Here is a 24077-nt window from a genome sequence, read left to right on the forward strand (position 1 = left end):
TGGGTGGGGCACAAAAAAAAACGTTTGATCAATAGGGATCTGTGGGTTGTGTGGTGTGTAAAAAAGCAATATATATATAAAGTTCACAGTTTAGGTGTAGCCTTGGAAAGAAAAACCTACAAAAAAGACTAAGGTCACCTCAGAGAGTTCGAAAATGAACACATCAGTAAGTCACCTTACCTCTCGTTGTCTCTTTTGGTTACAGATTTACGCTTAAAATAAAGTCGTCTTTCATACTGACCATTTTTGCCACTTTTACCCACTTTTTATAAAAACATTCGTTCGACAAAGCCTTCCTCTCTATTCTCATCCTCCTTTTCAAGTGGTACTTGAAAAAGTTGACGAGAGACTGACCAGAGAGGTAGGTGTTTGTTTGCAGTCCTTTCAAACGCGTCCACCACACACATTCTTTCGCCATAGCCATCAGCGTAACGAAAACCGTTTTCCCTTCCCGTTTAAAGGAAGGTGGTGGAACAATATTCACGATAGACTCGGCCGATAAGCGGGCCCGTCCTACACGCGACAACAGCTGTTCGACGAAGGTTCACAGCTCTGAAATATCTGGACACTGCACGAGTGCGTGCAGAACGGTTTCGTCGCTCTGACTGCATCTCGGGCAGGTCGGTCCGGTGATGGTTTTCGAACCGTGCCTGTAGCTCTTCTCTCGAACAGGTAGTGCGTCTCGATAGCATTGCCAAGCCAAGGATTTCTGGAAGTTATCCATAGGCCCCGGTCCGAACGTCGTCCTGAACAGGCGGGTTAGGTATTTCTCGTCGACGCCCAGGTTTGCTCCGAGTGTGTCGTCGGACCTTCCCTCCACTAGTCCTCTATAGAACGCTTTAGTCGTTTGTAAGTTGCACAAGTTTGACCCCGGTCGGCAGAGCTGCTGTAGAGCTTGGCGACACTCTCAGTGCCAATCGCCCAGTTTCGGTCTCTTCTTGATCCACGTTTGCAGTTCGGTCAGTGAGACGAGCTGCAGGAAGGCGCGCCTCACAAACGGCGCCCACACCTGTTCACCGTCGTCGATGAAGTTCCAGAGATGTCGCAGTCTCAGCGCATGCCTGCGCATCATCAACCACGGCATGCCCAGTCCTCCATTCAACGGATGTTGACAGCAAATGGACTTCCTCACCATCGGAACGCCACCCTTCCACAGGAAGCGGAAGAGTATGCGCTCCAGTTTGGTGATGGTGGCGTCGGGACAAGGCACGACAGTCAGGCGGTAATCGATGACGGATGCGATGTACGCGTTCGCCACCTCCGCCCGACCTTTTAGAGACAGCTTTCTCTCGGCCCATGTTTGGCTGAGAGCGACCACTCTACTCGTGATCCCGTCCCAGTTCTTATCCATTTGGAGGTCCGGACTGAACGAGACCCCGAGCAATTTAACCGGTCCGTCCGTTCAGCGTCCCACTACTGAGCCGCAGTCGGACGGCATGGGCTTGCTTCTCCAGGTGCCGAGTAGCAAACCCACTGACCTTTCCTGGTTAATCTTCGCTCCCGTCACCGTTTCGTATTTTCTTAGTGTCTCGCCTATCATCTGGATGTGGTTGTCGCTCGACACTATGACGGTGACATCGTCCACATATGCCGACACGCTCGTCCCGCAACCCAGTTCTCGTGGGATGCCCCTCAGTGTCGCCAGCTTCCGCAGTAGCGGCTCGAGAGTCAATACATACAGAAGCGCCGACAGGGGACACCCCTGACGGACCGAACGCGTGATGTCAAACGGTTTAGACAGGTGACCGTTCACCCGAATCACCGATCGGATGCCGCTATACAAGGCAGCGATCCAACCGCGGAAGACGGGACTGAAGCCAGCCGCCCTGAACGGCCGTCAAGTACCGATGGTCGACCCTATCGAAGGCTTTAGACTGATCCAAATTGATCAACGCCCCACCCATGCCAGGATCCTTAACTACCCTGTCCACAATGTAGCGCATCAGATGGAGGTTGTCATGTATGGTTCTGCCCGGCACGGCGCATGTTTGCGCCCTGTCGACCAGTTTACCAATGACAAGCGCCAACCTCTCGGCTATTACTTTGGCCAAAATTTTCAAATCTGCGTTGAGCAGAGTCATGGGCCTGAAATTATCTATAAAATTCCCCTTGTTTGGGTCTTTCTTCAGCAACGTCACTGCACCTCGGCTCACGAAACCGGGGATTCTCCCGTTTTGTTGCCAGTTGCAGTAGACTGATGCCAAGAGGTCGCCAAACAAGTCTGGCATTTGACAATACAGCTCGTAGGGTAAACCATCCAATCCAGGCGACTTATCCCTCGCGCAGCCCGCCATCGCATCCCGCACGTCAGCGGCTGTGATGGCATTGAGTTGTTGGTCGAGAGCCATCCTCGCAGCCAGCACGTTGGTTGTGCTGCCAGTAGTAAGTGCCTCTTCTAGTTTCTTAACCAGGTCTCCCTCTACTCTATTTCGATCTATCGCTAATTCCTTGCTAAACCTAATTGATTCCGATTTTATTGCCATTTTCAGGGCGAACCACCAGCGGTTGTTAACGACGGCTCCCGTCAGCGCCCTCTTAATTAACTCGCTAATCCGGTTCCTGTAAACCTGTCGCGCTAAAGCGACGTGTTCAGTTTCCAGTAGCCGGGACCCTGTCTATGTGTCTTATCTAAGTCGAGCGTACACGTCACAAATTTGTGATCTGTGTAGCTGACTATTTTAAATTGTGGACATCCTACACTATCCCTATCCGCTGTCCTGCATAGAATTCTATCTAGATAATATCTCGACGATCCTACCTTTTTTTGACCTAGTCCACGTTGGCACGTTCTGATGGTCGAGTCGGAACCTGTCAGACAAATGGAAACGTCGGAGTAGGTCTTTGAGGCACTTACACCCCCTTCTATTCCTATCCATTCCCACATAATCTAGATGCGTGTCCAAGGTAGCGTTCCAATCCCCTACTAACAGTAAAGGTCTAGACGTCTGAAGAAATCCGCCCGACCCGTTAAGGACGGTGCATAAACTGCCATCAGACGGAATGCACACCCATTTCTGCCATCCACGTCCAAGACAACCAGCCTACCCTCCGGGTCTAGGAATATTGTTCTTACTTTTACATTTAGACTCTTTCGAAAAAGCACCGATGTACCTCCACCACCCATGTTCGGCAGACAGGGAGAAAAATAGATGTCGAATTGATCGCCAAACATGGACGCGAGGGCCCGCGGCTTGCTGAGTTTGGTTTCACTGATAGCTACTATATCCACGTTCAGTGACTTGATGTCGTTTCGAAGGTAACCTTGCTTCCAAGCCGACGCCAAGCCACGCGCATTCACACAACCTAATTTAAGCATAATTGAAGTTTAAGACATTTGTGTTTCACACACTATATTGGAAGAGACAAGAGGCAAGAGGGAAGGTCACTTACTCATTTCGAAAGTTTCATTTTTTCTTCTTCTTTTGTAGTGTTTTTGACGAGGTGTTTGTATAGTTTTTTTGAGAGGTATCGTTGAAACCCCCCTACCGCATTTGGAAATATTGTTTTCAGTGTATGGTGTTGTGTTTGTGTTATGTGTACAATTCTTATGTGTTTCGGTGGTGTGGTGCGCGGATGATTATTTGTTTTAAAGTCATCTTCACAAATGTTCGTGTTGGAATCCATTAATTTTTTATTGTCTGTGTCTATTGCAGTTAGTTGTGTGTGTGGTTTTGCGGGTTCATTGATTATTTTGATTGTCTAGGGGGATGCTGTCCGGAGTTAAATATCTCTCTGCTTTACTTACTTGTTTGGTGGGCTTTTTTGGTATTTTCCTTTTACGCCCTGTGGCTATTTGTCATTCCGTCGAACTTTCGTCGTTGGACGACGAGTCCGACGAATCATAAGGGGGTAAAGGCAAATCATTTGCGTTAATATGTATGCTTGTAGAAATTGTTGCTGTTTTGTGCGGTGTTTGTGTTGTTGTGGTGTTAGGGGTAGAATTTGTCTTCTCGTCACTGTTTTCTGTCTTTTTAGTTGTCGTCCCCGGTGTTGGTGTTCGTCTATATTTTGTTGGTTCAGTATGTTGAATTGGCTGCGACGTCAACGGTGATTATGTTGGTGCTGTTTCTTTTCTTGGTGATGTTGTTGGGGTTTGTTTGCTGGTTTGTTGTTTTTCTTGGCATTATTCCATAATTGAGTGTGTTGGTGTTGGTGTTGGCAACAAGGATTTTTTATTTGTTTTCTGATTTGTTGTTTCTTGTTGTTTTCTGTGCCAGAGCACACTTGGCAATTAAATGTTCTGGGCTGCCACGGTTGTAGCATCTAGGCTTTTTGCCTTCTGCTACAACATATAGGCTTTGCCCGTTTTCTAAATGGATCCTATCAGGTTCTCGATAGAGGACCCCTCAATCTGGATGGTCACTACTATTGTTTTACCACCCAAATTGTCGTTTTTGTACACGGCGGTTTCTAATATGTTTATCGTTTTCAAATGGTAACAGATCGCTCCTGTTATCCATTTGTTAGGTATCTCGGGGGGTACATTTTTAATGCTAATTCTACTCACTCTCTGGCCTTTGTAATATGGGACCATGATGATTTCATTATTTTGCAAAGACTCCGTAGAGAGAGCTTTTGCCACTTCCTGGTTAGGGAAGCGGACCACCACTGTATTAAACTGGGGACCCCAGTTTATACATTCTTTTTTTTCATTATGTTTTTTAAACACTTTTCTATGTCCGTTTTTGTAATCTGTTCATTTTGTTTTTTGTTTTTTTTTATAATTTTATATATAATTGTCTTATTTTCTATTTGTTCCTTTATGTGTTGAGGTGTATGCAGCACTAAATCCTGCCCTTGGGTTATAAAGAGTGCTCTCGTTTCTATTAACTCTTCATTCGTAAATTTAATTATTCCTTTTTTCTGACGCAAGGCGTCAGCGAAATTTACTATTATGTTGTCGTTGTGTGTTTTTGTTGTTGTTGTATCCGAAATATTCTTGTACGTGGCTTTTACGGGTACTGTTGATTCTATTATATTAACATCTTCACTATTAGATGGTAAAATATTTATTTCATTTTTGTTGTTGTTCTTCTTGTTGTTGTTGTTTTTGTTAATAGTATTAACGTAAGTTTCATTTTTATCATTTATGTTGGTGGCGGTGGTGGTGGTGGTGGTGGTGGTGGTGGAGGTGGTGGTGGTGGTAGCAGTTGTAGTCTCGTTGTTGTTGTTGTTAGTGGTGGTGGTGGTGACAGGGCTGTTACCGCAAGTGGTTGCAGCGTTCACTATCACGTCACTCAAGTTTGTCTTTATTGAATGTGTGTGCGTGCATAAGTTCTTTTTTTCTCCTAACGTTTCAAGTCTAGGAAAATGCTGGTCCATAAAGGAACACAACTAGCGTTCTACAATAAAATTTCTCGACATTAAAAAATGTCGAGATGAAAAATATACAATATAATTAGGGGTGAAACTGCCCCTAGGGGCGAATTCCTCCCTTGGAAAAGCACTCAAACGAAAGTTGGGTGCCTTACACACCTTATTTACAAAAATGTACACAAAATATGGGCTATAAATAGTCAAAATAAACGATTACCTTCGGAGCCGAGGTGACAACACATCTGTCGATAGATAGATAGATAGATAGATAGATAGATAGATAGATAGATAGATAGATAGATAGATAGATAGATAGATAGATAGATAGATAGATAGATAGATAGATAGATAGGTAGGTAGATAGATAGATATATATATAGATAGATAGATAGATAGATAGATAGATAGTTAGATAGATAGATAGATAGATAGATAGATAGATAGATAGATAGATAGATAGATAGATAGATAGATATATAGATAGATAGATAGATAGATAGATAGATAGATAGATAGATGATATGTAGGTAGATAGATAGATAGATAGATAGATAGATAGATAGATAGATAGATAGATAGATAAGTTTCTTTATTGGCCACACATGGCTGCACACAGATGGGACAAATTACAAGGTAGAGCTTTTCTTTTGGGGGATGAAAAAAAAACAAAAAACAAAGAACAAAAGAAACAAAAAACAGTGGCGTAGGTTTTCGATCAAAAGGGATCGTGAAAGGGGAAAAAAAGGAAACAAAAGAAAAGGAAAAAGAAAAAAGAAGAAAAAAAGGGGAAGAGGAAAGAAAAACGATCAATAGGGATCGTGTATCACAGTGTCATGATGTACGGTGTAAAGGGGGAAGCGGATGAGGTTTATCCGTGGGAAGAAAAGCCTACGAAAAAGACCACGGTAACCTCGGTCAATATTGTTATATGTTACCACATTTGTTTGCAAGTGGGTAACCCACTGCTTTCAATTTCTGGGTTCATAGGATTATGCTCAAAGTGGTTTCGTCATTCATACGTGCCATCCTTGCTACATTCACCCATCTTTTTTTAAAACATTCGCTAGACAAAACTTGCCTCTTTACTCTCACTTTCCTTTTCAAGTGGTACTTGAAGAAGTTGATGAGAGATTGACCAGAGAGGAAAGTGTTTGTCTCCAATCCTTTCAGACGCGTCCACCAGATACATTCTTTCGCCATAGCTACAAGGATGATGAAAATAGATCTTCCTTCCCGTTTGAAGAAAGGAGGCGTGACAATATTGACGATAGACTCAGCTGATAAACCGACTCGTCCCACACGTGACAGCAGTTGTTCGACATAAGCCCACAGATCGGAAATTGTTGGACACCGCACGAGTGCGTGCAGAACGGTTTCGTCGCTCTGACCGCATCTCGTGTTTCTCGAGCCGTGGCTGTAGAGCTTATCCCGAACGGGTAGCGCTTCTCGGTAGCACTGCCCACGGGTCTGAAATGGTTGGACACTGCACGAGTGCGTGCAGAACGTTTTCGTCGCTCTGACCGCATCTCTGACAAGTCGGTCCAGTGTCTGGAACCGTGTCTGTAGAGCTTATCCCGAACAGGTAATGCTTCTCGATAGCACTGCCAGGCCAGGGTTCTTTGGTGATTGTTCATAGGTCCTGGTCCGAAAGTTGTCCTGAACAGGCGGGTCAGGTGTTCCTCGTCGACGCCCAGACTCTGCCCGAGATTGTCGTCGCACCTCCCCTCCACTAATCCTTTGTTGTGATGGAGTCGCAGAAGTTCGATCCCGGACGGCAGAGTTGCTTGAGAGCAACGCAACACTCGCGGTGCCATTAGCCTAACCTCGGTCTCTGCTTGATCCATGACTGTAATTCGGCCAAGGAGACGAGCTGTGGGAAAGCGCGCCGCACAAAAGGCGACCACACCTGTTCACCGTCGTTTATGAAGCGCCGGAGATGTCGTAGTCTCAGCACATGCCTGCGCATCATCAACCACGGCATGCCCAGCCCTCCATTTAGCGGGTGTTGACATCGGAGCGTTGCTCTTCCACAGGAAGCAGAAGAGTATACGTTCCAGTTTGGGGATTGTAGGGTCAGGTAAAGGCACGACGGTCAGACGATACTCGATGACGGATGCGATGTACGCGTTCGCCACCTCCGCCCGACCTTTTAGGGATAGCTTTCTCTCAGCCCATTTCTGGGTGAGAGTAGCCACCCTTGTCGTTATTTCGCCCAAGTTCTTCTCCATTTGGAGGTCCGGACCGAACCAGACCCCGAGCAATTTAACCGGTCCGTCCGTCCAGCGTCCCACGATGGAGACGCTGTTGGACGGCATGGGCCTGCTTCTCCAGGTGCCGAGCCGTAACCCCACTGACTTTTCCCGGTTAATTTTTGCTCCCGTTACCGCTTCATATTCTTATAGTGTCTCGCTGACCAGCTCGATGTGCTGGTAGCTCGACACTATGACGGTGACGTCATCCGCGTATGCAGACACGCTCCTCCCGCATCCCAGCTCTCGTGGGATGCCCCTCAGCGTCGCCAGTTTCCGCAGTAGTGGCTCAAGAGTCAATACATACAGAAGCGATGAGAGGGGGCATCCCTGACGAACCGAACGCATGATGTTAAAAGGTCTGGATAGATGACCATTTACGCGAACTACTTAGCAGATGCCGCTGTATAAGGCAGCGATCCAACCGCGGAAAACTGGACCGAAACAAGCCCCTTTAAGGACAGCCTCCAAGTAGTGATGGTCTACCCTATCGAAAGCTTTTGATTGATCCAAATTGATCAGCGCTTCACCCATGCCAGGATTCTTGACTACCCTGTCTATGATGTAGCGCATCAGATGGAGGTTGTCATGAATACTTCTACCCGACACGGCGCATGTTTGCGCCTTGTCGACTAGTTTCTTGATGACAAGCGCCAACCTCTCGGCTAACACCTTGGCCCAAATTTTCAAATCTGCGTTGAGCAGAGTGATGGGCCTGAAATTATCTATGATGTCCCCCTTGTTTGGGTCTTTCTTAATCAGTGCCACTGCTCCTCGCTTTACGAAAGCAGGGATACTCCCGTTTTGCTGCCAGTTGCAGTAGACAGCTGCCAAGACGCCTCCAAACAAGTCTGGCATATGGCAATAAAGTTCGTAGGGCAGACCATCCAAGCCTGGGGACTTGTCTCTCGCGCAGCCTGCCATCGCATCCTGTACGCAGCTGTGATATGCTTTTCACAAGACTCCACCTCTCTTGCTGAGAGTCGTGGCAAGGCATGCAGGTAGGCACTAAAGTCTACACTGCGTTCTGCCCCACCACTTGTCCCAAACAGTCGGGTGAAGTGTTGTTGAAAAGCCCCACACATCCTTTTAGGCTCGAGCAATTCGCGCCCCTGTTCATCTGTAAGAGACTTGATGGTGGCTCTGTTGCCTCGTTGCGTCTCCACCACTCGGGCCTCTAGGGCGGCTCCAACTCCTTCGTTCCCCAGAGCACGCATCCTAGCTCTGACAACGCATCCTAGCTCTGACAACGCATCCTTCGTGTTTGGCGTTGAGGTGTTGGTCGAGGGCCAACCTCGCTGCCAGTACGTTGGACGCGATGCCAGTTCTAAGTGCCTCTTCTAAAACCTTAACTAAGTCTCCCTCTATTCTATTTCGGTCTAATGCTAGGACTTTACTGTACCTGACTAATTCTGCTTTAATTGCTTTTTTTAGGGCATACCACCATCTGTTGTTGATGATGGTACCCGTCAAAGCACTCTTAACTAATGTGCTGATCCGGTCCCTGTAAACCTGTCGTGCTGTAAAAGACGCGTTCAGCTTCCAGTAACCAGGACCCTGCCTATGTGTCTTATCTAAGTCAAGTGTACAAGTCACAAACTTGTGATCTGTGTAACTGACTATATGAAATTGTGGACAACCTACACTATTTTTATCTATTGTCCTACAGAATACTCTAACTAAGTACGATCTGGACGACCCGATGCGGTTACTCCATGTTCACATTGGCACATTCGGGTGGTCCATTCGGTACCTGTCAGACGGTTGGAAACGTCTGAGCAGGTCTTTGAGGCATTTGCATCCCCTTCTATTGCTATCTCTGCCCACGTAGTCTAGATGTGTGTCCAGGGTGACATTCCAATCCCCCACTAAAAGTAAAAGACGAGACGTTCTCATGAAAGACTCTAGACGTCGAAAGAAATCTGGTCGTCCTGTTAAGGACGGGGCATAAACTGTTATCAATCGAAAAGCACGCTCATTGCTGCCATCGACATCCAAAACGACCAGCCTACCCTCCGGGTCTAGGACAATTGCTCTTACTTTGAGGTCCAAACTCTTCCGGAGAAGCACCGCGGTGCCACCTCCGCCCATTCTCTGTAGACACGGAGAAAAATAAATGTTGAAATGTGTGCCGAACATGTGCTGGAGTGCCCGCGAGCTGTGGAGTCTGGTCTCACTGATGGCTATGATATGCAGATTTAGTGACTTGATATCGTTTAACAGGTAGCCTTGTTTCCAAGGCGATCCCAAGCCACGTACATTTATACTGCCTATTTTGATCATGTTTCTATAAAAAAAATTGTGTTTTACACACGAAAAGAAAGTGCGAAAAAAAAAAAAGAGAGAGAAAAGGTTACTTATTGTCCGAAAGTCCTTTGTTTTTCACCTCACTCTCTTCTCCCATGAGGTTTTTAAAAAGTTTCTTTGATAAGTATTTTTGAAATCTCCCTACTACATCAGGGTAGAGAGATTTCAGGGTGCTGTGTGTGTTCTGTGTTACGTGTATTATTTTAATGTGTTGTGGTGGTGTTGTGCGTGGGTGGTTATTTGTTTTTATGTCGTTTTCAGTTATGTTGGTGTTTGACCTAATGTATTCCATTAGGTCGTGGTTGTTTGTGTTTATGGCTGTCAACATTGTTGGGGGGTTTGATGATGGTGTGTTTGCGTTGCTGTGTTCGTTTTCTGTGGATGTTTTTGTTTCGGGAGTGGTGAATCTTCCTGCTTTGTTTGTTATCTTTTCTATTATTTTTCCCCCCTTTTTTTCCCTCCTTCCTGTGGCTATTTGCCAATCCTCTGTGTCTTCTTCATCTAATGACAAGTCAGAGGGATCAGAGAGTGGGAGGGGAAAAGTATTGGGGTCTATTTTAGACTGTGTTGATTTTGTTGTTGGTGTTGGTGTTGGTTGGTGAGCGTTAGGGTGTGGTGTATGGGATTTTGGAGGTTGGGTGTGGGTATTTTGTGTTTGAATGATTGTAGGTATTGTTGTGTTGTTTGGGGTGTCAGTTTTGTGGGAATTTGGAGTAGTAATTGTTTTTTTCATTTTCGATGCTTGTCTTTTTGGTAGATGTTCTTGGTTTGGGAGTTGGTTTATTCTTGGTTGTTGTTGTTGATGTTGTTTTTGTTCTTGGTGCACTTGGTGGTGTTGTTTGGTTGGGTTGGTTTGTTTTTTGTTGATTTTCTGTGATTAATCCTTTTATTGTTTGTGCAAACTGTGGTGTGGGTAGTAAAGCTGGCTTTTTTGTTTTTTTCCGGCTGCTGTTGTTGTTGCTGTTGTTTTCTTGCGGCAGATTTGCAATCTTTTTTTAGATGTTGTTCACTGTAGCATATGTAGCAACGTGGTCTTGCTAGCCATAGATTGTTCGCTATTTTTGGGACGTTGTTTAAAGTAACCTTAGTCACTCTCTGTCCACGATAGCTTGGTATTAATGTGAGTTCATCCGAATGAAGAGTTAGCGTTGAGAAACGTTTTGCTAACTCTTCAGTGTGGAAAACCACTTGTATATGCGCGAACTTGTTCCACCAGGTCACGTATTCCTTGACGTTCCAGATGGGTTGCAAGCATTTTTCGATTTTGCTTGTGTTAGCCTTCTCTAGACTTTTTGTTTTCTTATTAATTATTTTATATATGATAGTTCTTTTTTTTTTCATTTTCTAGTATTTGTTGTGGTATGTTTATTTTTACTTTGCCATCTTCCTTAGTTAGGTATCTTTTATCTTCCTTTGGTATCTTTTATCTGTTGTTTTTTTCTTTTATCGCCTCGGCGAAATTTGTTGTTGTTGCTGGTGATGATGTTGTTGTTGGCTGCAGTTGGTAAAATCGGTGTATTTGGTTTGATTGTGCAAGTAGGAAGGGTGGAAAATTACTTGCATAATTTGTTCCTGCGTTTGAGCAGCTTTCGTCAATTTGTTTGGTGGTCACAGTCTTTTGTTTATCTCCTTCAGTTCTTGGTGTTGAAGGAAACAAGGTCTCAACGGAATTGTTGTTGTTGTTATTGTTGTTTTTGTTGGTGGTGGTGGCGGTGGTGTCAGTGGCAGAAGAGACAGCCGTGGCTGCAGATATCGAAATGGTGTCGCAATTGCTGTTATTCTTGTTGTCGTTGTTGTTGTTGGTAGTTGAGGTAGTGGATGACGTGGTGGTGGTGGTGGTGGTGGTGGTGGTGGTGGTGGTTTGAGTATTATCCATTTCACTGTCAGCGCGTTTGTCGATTGTATTTTGCAAACTGGGAAAGTTTTCTTCAGAAAACATAGCAGAATATTTTTCCACTATAAGATTTCTTGACATTATTATTTTTTTGTTTCAAGAGAAAAAAAATAAAAATAGATTGAAACAGCCCTTATGGGCGATTTCTATATTTAACACAGGCTCAAACGAAAGTTGGGCGTTTGGAAAGTCACAACACTACGACAATGTGGAACGTAAACAATGGATACAAACGAGAAGAAAGAGAACAGCGTTCGTAATTTACTAGAAACGCTTCGCCGACATTATGTTAAAAAACAAGTTATTGCAGCCAAAATTGTGAAATATATTTGAGGCTGAAAATGCCCCTAGGGGCAAAATCCCCTCCGGAAAACACACCCAGACGATAGCTGGGTGTCTTACACACTCCGTGTGCAAAATTTACAACGAAACTTTTCGAGAAACACAATAAAATAAGTAGTTAACTTACGAGCCGATCTGTCAACGAATACTATCAAAAGAGATAGATAGATAGATAGATAGATAGATAGATAGATAGATAGATAGATAGATAGATAGATAGATAGATAGATAGATAGATAGATAGATAAATCGATAAATAGGTAGATAAGTTTCATTATTGGCCACACAGGGCTGCACACAGATGGGATGAAAAAAACAAAATACAAAAAACAAAAGAAACAAAAAAAAAGTGGTGTAGGTTTTCGATCAAAAGGAATTGTAAAAGGAAAAAAAGAAAATAAAAGGAAAAGAAACAAAAGAAAAGAAAAAGGAAAAAAGAAGAAAAAAGGGGAAGAGGGAAAAAAACGATCAATAGGGATCGTGTATCACAGTGTCATGATGTACGGTGTAAAGGGGGAAGGAGATGAGGTTTATCCGTGGGAAGAAAAGCCTACGAAAAAGACCACGGTAACCTCGGTCAATATTGATATATGTTACCACATTTGTTTGCAAGTGGGTAACCCACTGTTTTCAATTTCTGGGTTCATAGGATTATGCTCAAGGTGGCTTCATCATTCATACGTGCCATCCTTGCTACATTCACCCATCTTTTTTTAAAACATTCGCTAGACAAAACTTGCCTCTCTACTCTCACTTTCCTTTTCAAGTGGTACTTGAAGAAGTTGATGAGAGATTGACCAGAGAGGAAAGTGTTTGTCTCCAATCCTTATTCTTTCGCCATAGCTACAAGGATGATGAAAATAGATCTTCCTTCCCGTTTGAAGGAAGGAGGCGTGACAATATTGACGATAGACTCAGCTGATAAACCGACTCGTCCCACACGTGACAGCAGTTGTTCGACATAAGCCCACAGATCGGAAATTGTTGGACACTGTACGAGTGCGTGCAAAACGGTTTCGTCGCTCTGACCGCATCTCGGGCAGGTCGGCCCCGTGTTTCTCGAGCCGTGTCTGTAGAGCTTATCCCGAACGGGTAGCGCTTCTCGGTAGCACTGCCAGGCCAGAGATCTCTGGAAGTTGTCCATGGGCCCTGGCCCGAAAGTCGTCCCGAACAGGCGAATCAGGTATTCCTCGTCGACGTCCAGGTTCGCCCCGAGCTCGTCGTCGTACCTCCCCTCCGCTAATCCCCTATAGAATGCTTTGGTTGTGATGGAGTCACTCAAGGTCGACCCAGGCCGGCAGAGTTGCTTGAGAGCAACGAGACACTCGCGGTGCCATTCGCCCTTCCTCAGCCTCTTTTTGATCCACGACTGCAGTTCGGTCATAGAGACGAGCTGCGGCAAAGCGTGCCCAACAAACGGTGACCACACCTGTTCACCGTCGTCTACGAAGAGCCTGAGATGTCGCAGGTAGATAGATAGATAGATAGATAGATAGATAGATAGATAGATAGATAGATAGATAGATAGATAGATAGATAGATAGATAGATAGACAGACATATATATATATATATATATATATATAGATAGATAGATAGATAGATAGATAGATAGATAGATAGATAGATAGATAGATAGATAGATAGATAGATAGATAGATAGATAGATAGATAGATAGATAGATAGATATGTTTCTTTATTAGCCAGACAGGGCTGCATACAGACGGGACAAATTACAAAGTAGAGCTTTTCTTTTTTGGGAGAAAAAAAAGTGTGGTAGGTTTTCGATCAAAAGGGATCGTAAGAGGGAAAGAAGAAGAAGAAGAAAAAAACGATCAATAGGGATCGTGTATCACAGTGTCATGATGTAAGGTGTAAAGGGGGAATCAGATGAGGTTTATCTGTGGGAAGAAAAGCCTACGGAAAAGATCACGGTAACCTCGGTCAATATTGTTACATGTTACCACATTTGTTTGCAAGTGGGTAACCCTCTGTTTTCAATTTCTGGGTTCATAGGATTATGCTCAAAGTGGTTTCGTCATTCATACGTGCCATCCTTGCTACATTCACCCATCTTTTTTTAAAACATTCGCTAGACAAAACCTGCCTCTCTACTCTCACTTTCCTTTTCAAGTGGTACTTGAAGAAGTTGATGAGAGATTGACCAGAGAGGAAAGTGTTTGTCTCCAATCCTTTCAGACGCGTCCACCAGATACATTCTTTCGCCATAGCTACAAGGATGATGAAAATAGATCTTCCTTCCCGTTTGAAGGAAGGAGGCGTGACAATATTGACGATAAATCGACTCGTCCCACACGTGACAGCAGTTGTTCGACATAAGCCCACAGATCTGAAATTGTTGGACACCGCACGAGTGCGTGCAGAACGGTTTCGTCGCACTGACCGCATCTCGGGCAGGTCGGCCCCGTGTTTCTCGAGCCGTGTCTGTAGAGCTTATCCCGATCGACATAACAGATGGTTTAAAGCTCTCTTCAGCCGCATGCAATTGCTATACCAAAGACCTGTATCACATTATGAAAAGTCCGAAAAGGAACATTTTGGTATTATCTATAATGGTAGGTATATTGTGTTTCACTGAGAAAGTATGTTTGTGAATCTTCATAATCAAATAGGTGTGCAGGGTATTATTAGAGTGTCTATATCGACTGATGATACAGTATGGACGGATTTTCGAAGTCCAATAATACCCTGCACACCTATTTGATTATGAAGATTCACAAACATACTTTCTCAGTGAAACTCAATATATCTACCATTATAGATAATACCAAATGTTCCTTTTCGGACTTTTCATAATGTGATACAGGTCTTTGGTATAGCAATTGCATGCGGCTGAAGAGAGCTTTAAACTATCTGTTATGTCGATTATACATTGATGTAAGAATAAGTTGTTTTATAAAGCTTGAAGCACGTGTACCGCGACATCCTTTATGTTCTTTTTTTTATTTCATTTGATACACACACATATATATATATATATATATATATATATATACATACACACGTTAGGCTTCCACACAGCTTTCCTCTCCACGCTTGTTCACCATGCATTGGGCGGCCCGGTGCTAAAGTTGATGACAGTTGTCCAATGTGCTGCGTACTTGACTAAACTCAAAACCACGGAGTTGGTTGCAAAGCAAATTTCTTAAACATTGACTTTTGCACACTAGAGCAAGTTTATAAAGCTAGGGTGGAGAATACTTCATTTTTGAAGCAACCTCTATACATACTTGGTATTTATTACAAGTATAAAATAACCTAAACGATTTAGTGTGTATCAATTTATCATTTTAACCGTTCCGCCGTATTAATTGATATTCATAAGTAAACATTAATATTACGTGGGAAATATAGACAGCACAATACGTTATATAGCTATAAATATAATGTCGTTTGAATCCTCAAGGATATATCTTTCATCTCTGTATTAATCGCATCTACTTTAATGAATACATTACGCATTTTATGGTTTATTATCCGCGTTTCTCAGCCTCTGAGAAATGGATCTACAGCTTTCATTCATACAGAGCGGGATAAATGGTCCAGATTCACAGTAGACATACGTTCTCTTCAGTAAATGATAAAAGTGATTATATTTAACATTTAGTTTGTACATTTACTTATGTTCCGAGTTCATTGCTTGCCGAACTTCCCTTTGATCTTTCTATTGATAGATAGATATCTATCAGTATATTTAGAGCGTATATTCTATGCCCGTCCATATTTATCAGTATATGCATGCAAGCATGTGTGTATGCCTTTGCTCAGTTTTATTTCAAGATTTCTTGTCAGTAGAGAAAGAGCCGGTTTCTAACCTAGATTCAAAGCTCCTTCATTGGAATTTCAACATCAACAACAGGATATGTATGTATGTATGTATGTATGTATGTATTTATGTATTTATGTATGTATGTATGTATGTATGTATGTATGTATGTATGTATGTATGCATGCATGTATGTATATATGTATGTATGTATGTATGTATATATGTATGTATATATGCATGCATGCTTGTATGTAACCTTGTTCGAAGATATGCAATCTTAATGCGTGGACAACACTGTGTCTGGAGAAATGAAGGCTAATTTCGGTCCCATTAACCGTTCTAAAATCTCGCTTAAATTTATTTAACATCTTACGGTCTCGAATTTAAGGGAACAAAATTCCGTAACTTATCCAGCTTCCTAAGATGTTTAGGCGGATAAGATTACAAGACTGCATGACTAAATAGGACGCCAATTCGCCACAGGTTTCCACAGTGCTAATTGTGTTGGAGCCGTGTTCAGTGACGCATCTTGTTCAAGAAAACAACGAACTTCCCGGTCCGAGAATTGAACCAAGAAGCTAACGATCGTGAGCCTAACACTCTCAGCAGTTGAACATTCGCTTTCCTCCCTCTTACACTAAGACTTAGATATTTATTCAAACATATATCTGTCGATCAACAAGTCGACTAAAAGTTAGAGAGAATCATTAGCGGCTACAGATAGAATGTTCTGCGCTATGACTACAAGTCCCGCCAAGGTCGACTTCATCATTTAGTATTCCAAGGTGGACAAATAATTCTGGGGTCCATTCTTATTCATTTTTTCTGATTTGTCCGTTATATCCAAAGTTCAAACCTTCTGACATTCTGTCACGGTGATACATACTGAAATTTGCATTAAAGATAAATGGGTATGTTGGATACTAAACCACTAACACGTTAATTTCATCTTTAGGAATTCACTTGGTTCGAACAATTAGTCATCGTCAAGAGCAATGAAGATCACATCCGTATTGTAGTATTGTTTACGTATTAATTACGTATTTTTTTGTTCTTCCTTGTTATGATAATGACAAAGATTATGCAGTTTTAAGATTTCGTGAAAATTAGCATAAACAGTAATAAATATGTTAATATGACATTTCAAAAGGAAATCGAATTGTCATTTTCTCACATCCAGTGATGACCGTGTCAGTTATTGCACTAGAGCTACATTGCGCATGAGTAGGTGTAAATGAGTATGTGTGTGTGTGTGCAAACGCGTATGTGTACGCACACACACACATACACATATGTATGTATGTATGTATGTATTTGTCAGGTCACTTTCGAGTGCTACTGGTAACATGTAACCCAGTACAACCTGTCGCGTGGTCGGGCCGTCGGCGACTAAACCGGCATCCCCACCAAGCTTGCTTGGTGAGGAGGGTGTTTATCGGACATCCTGCGGGATGAAAAACAAAACCCGTCAAAGAGCGGAGGAACTCTTGAGAGTCAACGGCCATCCAATAAATGTGTAATTATATATTTACTGTATATATCCCCTTTTCTCACTAATCTTATATATTGTATCTTTTTATAGCTTGCTCTTTATATATATTTTTATATACTTTACATCATATATTTTATGTATATTTTGTATATCAATATTTTTATATATCGTATGTTTTTTCTTTTTGTTTTCTTTATATCTATTTTATCCAGTTTGTGGATGTATCTTGCGCGGGGACATAGAAATAATCGGACTGAATACCCGATCGCGCGGTTAAACCATTGGGAGTGAAGGACTCCTAACCTTTGATAGGGCATCCTTCTAGGAGAAGATAACTCAGGTAACTGGGATAACTCCGACATAAAACCTGCGGCTCAGTGGTTACCGATGATGTTGACTTGTTCTTCTTTTCGGATTATGGCTGCTGTTGCATAGTGAGTGGGATTGACTCAGTGCACAGCCTTTCCTCACTTTAAAAAAAATCTTCTTGCACAGGCATTGCAAAATAACGGCATTGATTGATTGATTAAATTGATTAACTAATTCATGATTGATGAGAGTGCTGTGAGTCTCAACTGAATGGTTGGCTGTAGCCTTAAAAAGCAAATAATCAATGATATGCCAAAACAGTATAAAAATAATTAGCAGTAAGGACTCTGGAACCACATCAGATAAAAGAGTTTGGCCCGGCGGGGGCTCTAGAGCCTTACAGTCTGAACCCGGCCGTCATCATGCTACTGTGATAGAACCAAATAAAATATTGAATATTGGCTGTTGGAATGTACGGACGCTGCTTGACCGCGAGTCCTTTGAATGTCCTGAACGAAGGACTGCGCTTGTTGCGAAGGAGTTTCGACGCTATGATCTTGATATCGTTGCTTTATCTAAGAGGAAATTAGCTAGAAATGGTCATCTTACAGAATCGTGTGGAAAATATATATTCTTTTGGAAAGGGAGAGATGAAGAGTTTATAGTAACCCCAAACCACCCACATAGTTAGGAAGCTTCTTAATGACACAACCAACGTGCAATTGTATTCTATAAATTTTACTTTATAATGCATAAGTTTTCAGTATAAAACCATCTATGCAAATCGGATTTACCGATTCCATATAGCCGGCCGATTCAGTGGATATAATTACAATTAGCTATACATATTTCAATGGTCAGTGGAAGATTTTAAATAGGCTTGAACCAAGTCAAGTCGAGCTCACGAAAGATTAATAAGAATATTTTGTTTACATTATTCAGGGAGTGTTCTGTTACAGCTAAAAAGAGAATTAACGATTTAGTTAGAATGCGAGGCATATCTTGCGATGCATTTCAATATGTGTGTTGGGTGGGGTGTATTTATGCATATATAAATATGTATACGTTAAATATATTTTCATATGTGTATGTGTGTATCTGTGTGCAAGTAAGTGTGTGCATGTGTATGTGGTTTATGTTTGTATGAGCCTGTGTGTGTGTGGAGGGCCTGTATATATGTGACTGCACGGGTGCGCAGACACGCTTATATTTCAATTTATAAAAATAATTTTTCCCACATAAGTTATATTAGAATTTATAATTGCAAAACAATATTTTCCCAGAAGTATTCTAGCAAGTTGTCAAACTTGCAATTTTCTCATTCGGGAAATGAAGGAAAAGAAAAGTTAGAAATTCCTTTATTTTAACATGTTTCGAAATTAAAAATTAACTATTACAAGTGTTTCTATATATATACATGTAGGTTTGCATACCAGTTTTAAAATGTATATATTTCACAAAATCTATATTTAGTACTCTGCCCCAGCATGGCCTTGAGACAAGTGGGTACAGTTGACACTGACGTTCTAACATAAAATGCTTTAAAATGTGATCTTTGTTTGTACAGAAGCTACGAAATATATCACAAATCCTTGTACGTGACGTGAATGCGTGTGAAAGCGTCGAAATATATAATTCAATTTTGGTAAGATGGCTGATGATTTTCGAGCGGAATTTATGTCTTGAGAATAAATTCCCTGTTGTAAATAACATGATATTATAGCTGATATAAGATTTTTCGGAATTATATGTAACTGCGATTACACGATACTTTGGTATTATGGCATGATAGTCCTCATAAAATGTGTTGTTAATTCGCACTAAATCGAGTTTGACTGAGCATATGTACACACACGCACACACACGTACAACTGTATGTATGTATTTATGTATATATATATATATATATATATATATATATATATATATATATATATATATATTATATATATATATATATATTTTTTTTTTTTAAACGCGGTGTATCAGCATGGCCGCAGCTCTGAGCTGAAACTAGAAATATATATATACATACATATTCATAAATAAGGGCAAACGAAACAATTTCTAATGCCAAGTATGCCGAAAAATTGGACATATTGTCCATTAACCATATGATTTTTTCACAATACGCACGCTACTCGAAAAAGGTCGACAGAAATTTCTAAAAATTCCTTTATTACCATATCGGACCGATTTCAGGTTTAGCTCATAACAGTTCTACCTTCGTCAGTGATACATGTGGCAAAAGAAATATATAAATGAGATACTTACTCATACCCATGGAAAAAGCAAACACTAAGTCATGAGCACAATTAAGTACCCCAAATACATCCAAAAAAGAAATACTCCAGCCCATTCGAGACACATGCGATTTGAACTGAGGTTCTCACAGAGTGAGAGAGTCTGGAAGTGAACGCTTAAATTTATATCTAATGTATGATAAAAATTTTTTCGAAAAGAATTTTTTTCGAAAAAAATATTACCCTACATTAGATATGTGACCTCGTGAGCACCGCCAGCAATTTTTTTCCTCTGTCTTCCCTTCTCGGGATCTTTCCTTCTCCTTTGTCCCCTTCGATTTAGATTCCTAACTACTCCCACATTTTGCGGTGCAGTTTAACCAAATTCGGGTATCTTATAGTCGTGATTCATATCGAGTCCGTCTGGGTATTAGCGCGCGTCTACGATGAGTCTACGATTTTTAAAATAATTTAACATCATTTTTTATTCCATTTTAATGCATATTTTTTCGTGTGTCGATGGCGGCGGAGTTGGCGTCCACGCTCACAGTTGCACCTGTGTTGCTTCTCCCCCTTCTTCCCTCCCTCGTGAAGCTGTGGGGAAGGGAGTGTAAAGAAATCAACGTCGTAATGCGTTGTCAAGGAGACCAGCGTTCTTTTAGAACAACGACTTCATGGCTTGAAGACGCCAAAACAGAAATGGCTTAGAAAGTGTCTACATGAGTCTACGATTAAAAAAAAAATTAACCCTCATTTTTTCCATTTTAATGCGTTTTTTCGCTATTATATCAGGGAAGTAACTCTCTAAAAATGTCTACGATGAGTCAACGATTTAAAAAAAAAATTACCATCATTTTTTATTCCATTTTTAATGCATTTTTTTGCTATTTTTTGGCTATAACTCTCTAAAAATGCTTATATAGTTATTTCCCTTACAAACCCGAGCAACGCCGGGCGATACTGCTAGTATATATATAAATATATATATATATATATATATATATATATATATATATATATATATATATATATATATATATATATATTATATATATGGATCAAAACAGTTTGATTCAGATTCGGTGATACTCCGAATTTCAAGCGCGATGCTAGTCTTCAGCCAGTTTGAATGTGATTCAAAATGGCTGACATGGCGCTTGAAACTCGGAGTACCAAAACATTCGAATCAAATTGTTTTGATCCATACATGTACCTCCCAATAAATTTGTTGAGTGCCCTCCCACTCGTACATATATATAACTGACAGTTAAGTTCTTGACGAACTCAAGTGTCAGTTAAATACATTTTGAAATCTGATGATTACTACGAACGTATGAAAGCGCCAATTGAATTTTATGAACATTACAAAATATCTTTTTTAATGAACTCTTTCATCACCTCTGCTATGGGAGCTTTTGTGTATACTAGTCAGTACATATCTGTTTGTAAATACGTATACCCTTATGAAAATAAATACATATACATGAGTGTGTGTATATGGTTATGTATGTGTGTGTGGTTGTATATATATATATATATATATATATATATATATTGTTATATTGCATTTACATGTGTTCATATGCGTGTCTCTATGCAAGCAGCTGTTTCTCTACCTGTGTCTGCGTGTATGCACATAACTATCTATCTATCTATCTCACTGAGGGGAGATGTTAGCTTCGTAACCACATAAATCAGGGTTCAATCCCATTGCGTGGTACTTTGGCCGAGAGTCGTCTACTATAACACCGAGCTGACCAAAGCTTTCTGAGTGCATTTGGAAAGCGGAAATTGAAATAAGCTCGTTGTATACATACATACATATACATACATACATAGACCTTGGCCGAATCATCTTTCACAAATATGGCCCCTTCATTATTGTTCCTTCTCCCTTTTCCTTCCTTCTCTCTCTTATCTCTCTGCCTTCATCTCTGAGTCTTTCTCTCATCTCTTTATCTCTATTTATCCCTCTAGTCCCATCTGAAGGCATAAATAAATTTTAAATGAGTCGTATGTAGCTTTTATAGCCCACTGACCTCTAACCTGCGTGTTTCCATGTTTCCATCACAGCTAATTCAATTAAGAAAGTTCTCAATATATTTTCAGTCTCTTTGAAGATGGCTAACAGAGTGTTTTGTTCGACATCCTGTAATATATTCTCCGAAATATATTTTGAACACCTGAGGAAAACGGTTTATTCATAATGTAATCGTTGTTATCAAAATATTCATCAATAAAGAATGTATCTGAAACAAGTGTAGTGAATCTTTAAATATGTATGTTCTTCTTTAATCCTGTCTATGTGTGTGTGTGCGTATGTGTGCGTGTGTGTGTGCGTTAGTGTGTGTATAGAGACGAACATAAATAGAAACACATATAATGCACATAGTGTATGAGTTCACTCCTCTTTGTTTTAATTTCTATGTGGCACAGACTCACCATACACCATATACCCAAGTGCACGCATGCGCACAAACATGTTTCAAATGTTTTAATGCAATTCTTTTTTCCTTTTTCTTTTACAGAGGATGGTTCAACCATTGTGGTCCGGAATTGTGCTAAAACTGACTGGGGTAGACACTGTGGAGCCATTTGGTATGTCAAAGACGAATCAAAGGATCCCGAACGACTGTATGGCTGTCTGGTTTCCTGCGATACTGACGGATGTAATACTGCGAGCCGGCATCCAGTGGCTAGAATTCTTATGGCGTTTGCACTTCTAATCGCTCTTGTCGTCGCAGTATCCTAGGACACAGATAAATACACACAAACATATGTGTTATATATATATCTATCTATATCTTTATCGATGTATATATATATGTGTGTGTATGTATGTGTGTGTATGTATGTGTGTGTATGTATGTGTGTGTGTATGTGAGTGTATATGCATATGCATGTGTAAATGTATATAAACATATATATGAACATATATACCTGAATATATATATATGTATATATTTATGTATATATACTTGCGTGTATATATACTCGGCTGGATCATCACATGAAGCTATGTGGTTGTGTAGTTGTAGTAATGGGTTGTTCATTCAAAAGAAATTATGGGGTAGAAAAAGATGTGGCCTGGAAAGTGTGTAGGCTAAATAACGCTAAGTCGGGCGTGTTGGGCGTGGTTGGACAGGTTTGAAAAGCTTGGATCCTTTTTTTCTTTTATGCATTTATCTTTTGTCCCTTTTCGCTCTTTCTTGAAATTTCTCCATTATCTCGCCATAATCCTTTCGTAAAAATTTAATTCTGTTTATCTTATGGTTACTTATATTGAGTTTATGCTTTTTGTTTTTTTTGCCTCCCCAACTGTGTGTGTGTGTAATTTAATATTTAGCAGAAGTAAATGAGTGACTCAAGGTACAAGAGTTTTGTGCTTTGTTACTTGTAACGCCAGCAACTCTCGGACCGCGAGTTACTCTGTTATTTCTGCTAAATATTTATAAATATATACATATACTCATACTTTGAGATCTATTTCTCCTGTTTGCACCAACATACCAATATATATACGTATATATATATATATATCTGGCAGGAGGCAAATACTGCTGTTGGATACCACTGGGAGAAATCTGTAGGTGAACGAGATTTATATTGTACTCTACTAGGCTCAGAATATAACTATACATACACACACACACGCACGCACACACACACGCACACACACACACACACACACACACACACATACACACACACACACACACACACACACACACATATATATATATATATATATATATATATATATATATATATATATACATATATAAGAATAAATAAAGGGTATTAATGCTCATGATCAAAATGCGCTTTCACGCACTGCAGTTACTCTCGAACGATGCCACACCGCTGACTTCACGAGCAGTGCAATGCACACACACACACACACACATATGTATATATATGTATGTGTGAATGCGTTTGTGTACAAGCGTATGCATGTACGTTTTGCGTATAAAAGTATATATACATATATTTATATGTATATATATATATATATATATAGAGAGAGAGAGAGAGAGAGAAATAGAGAGAGAGGAAAAAGACAGAAAAAAAGAGATGCATTCATTTCTATCATTCCATTGCTATATATGGTTATACACACAAATCTATATAGATA

The 24077-nt window shown here is 40.9% G+C and overlaps 1 protein-coding gene across 1 annotated transcript in view; it reads left to right on the forward strand.

The window, feature by feature from the left end:
• LOC115215490 (U-scoloptoxin(05)-Sm1a-like) overlaps positions 1–22811 on the forward strand; it is a gene marked incomplete at its 5' end in the record, with an annotated part of 49120 nt that extends 26309 nt beyond the window's left edge. The window contains one exon of the mRNA XM_029784653.2: positions 22471–22811. Within this exon, the coding sequence (XP_029640513.2) occupies positions 22471–22694 (224 nt within the window). The remainder of the gene's footprint in view (positions 1–22470) is intronic.
• Positions 22812–24077: the final 1266 nt, after the last annotated feature.

This window comes from Octopus sinensis, linkage group LG9, assembly GCF_006345805.1.
Source record: "Octopus sinensis linkage group LG9, ASM634580v1, whole genome shotgun sequence".
Classification (NCBI taxonomy): domain Eukaryota; kingdom Metazoa; phylum Mollusca; class Cephalopoda; order Octopoda; family Octopodidae; genus Octopus; species Octopus sinensis.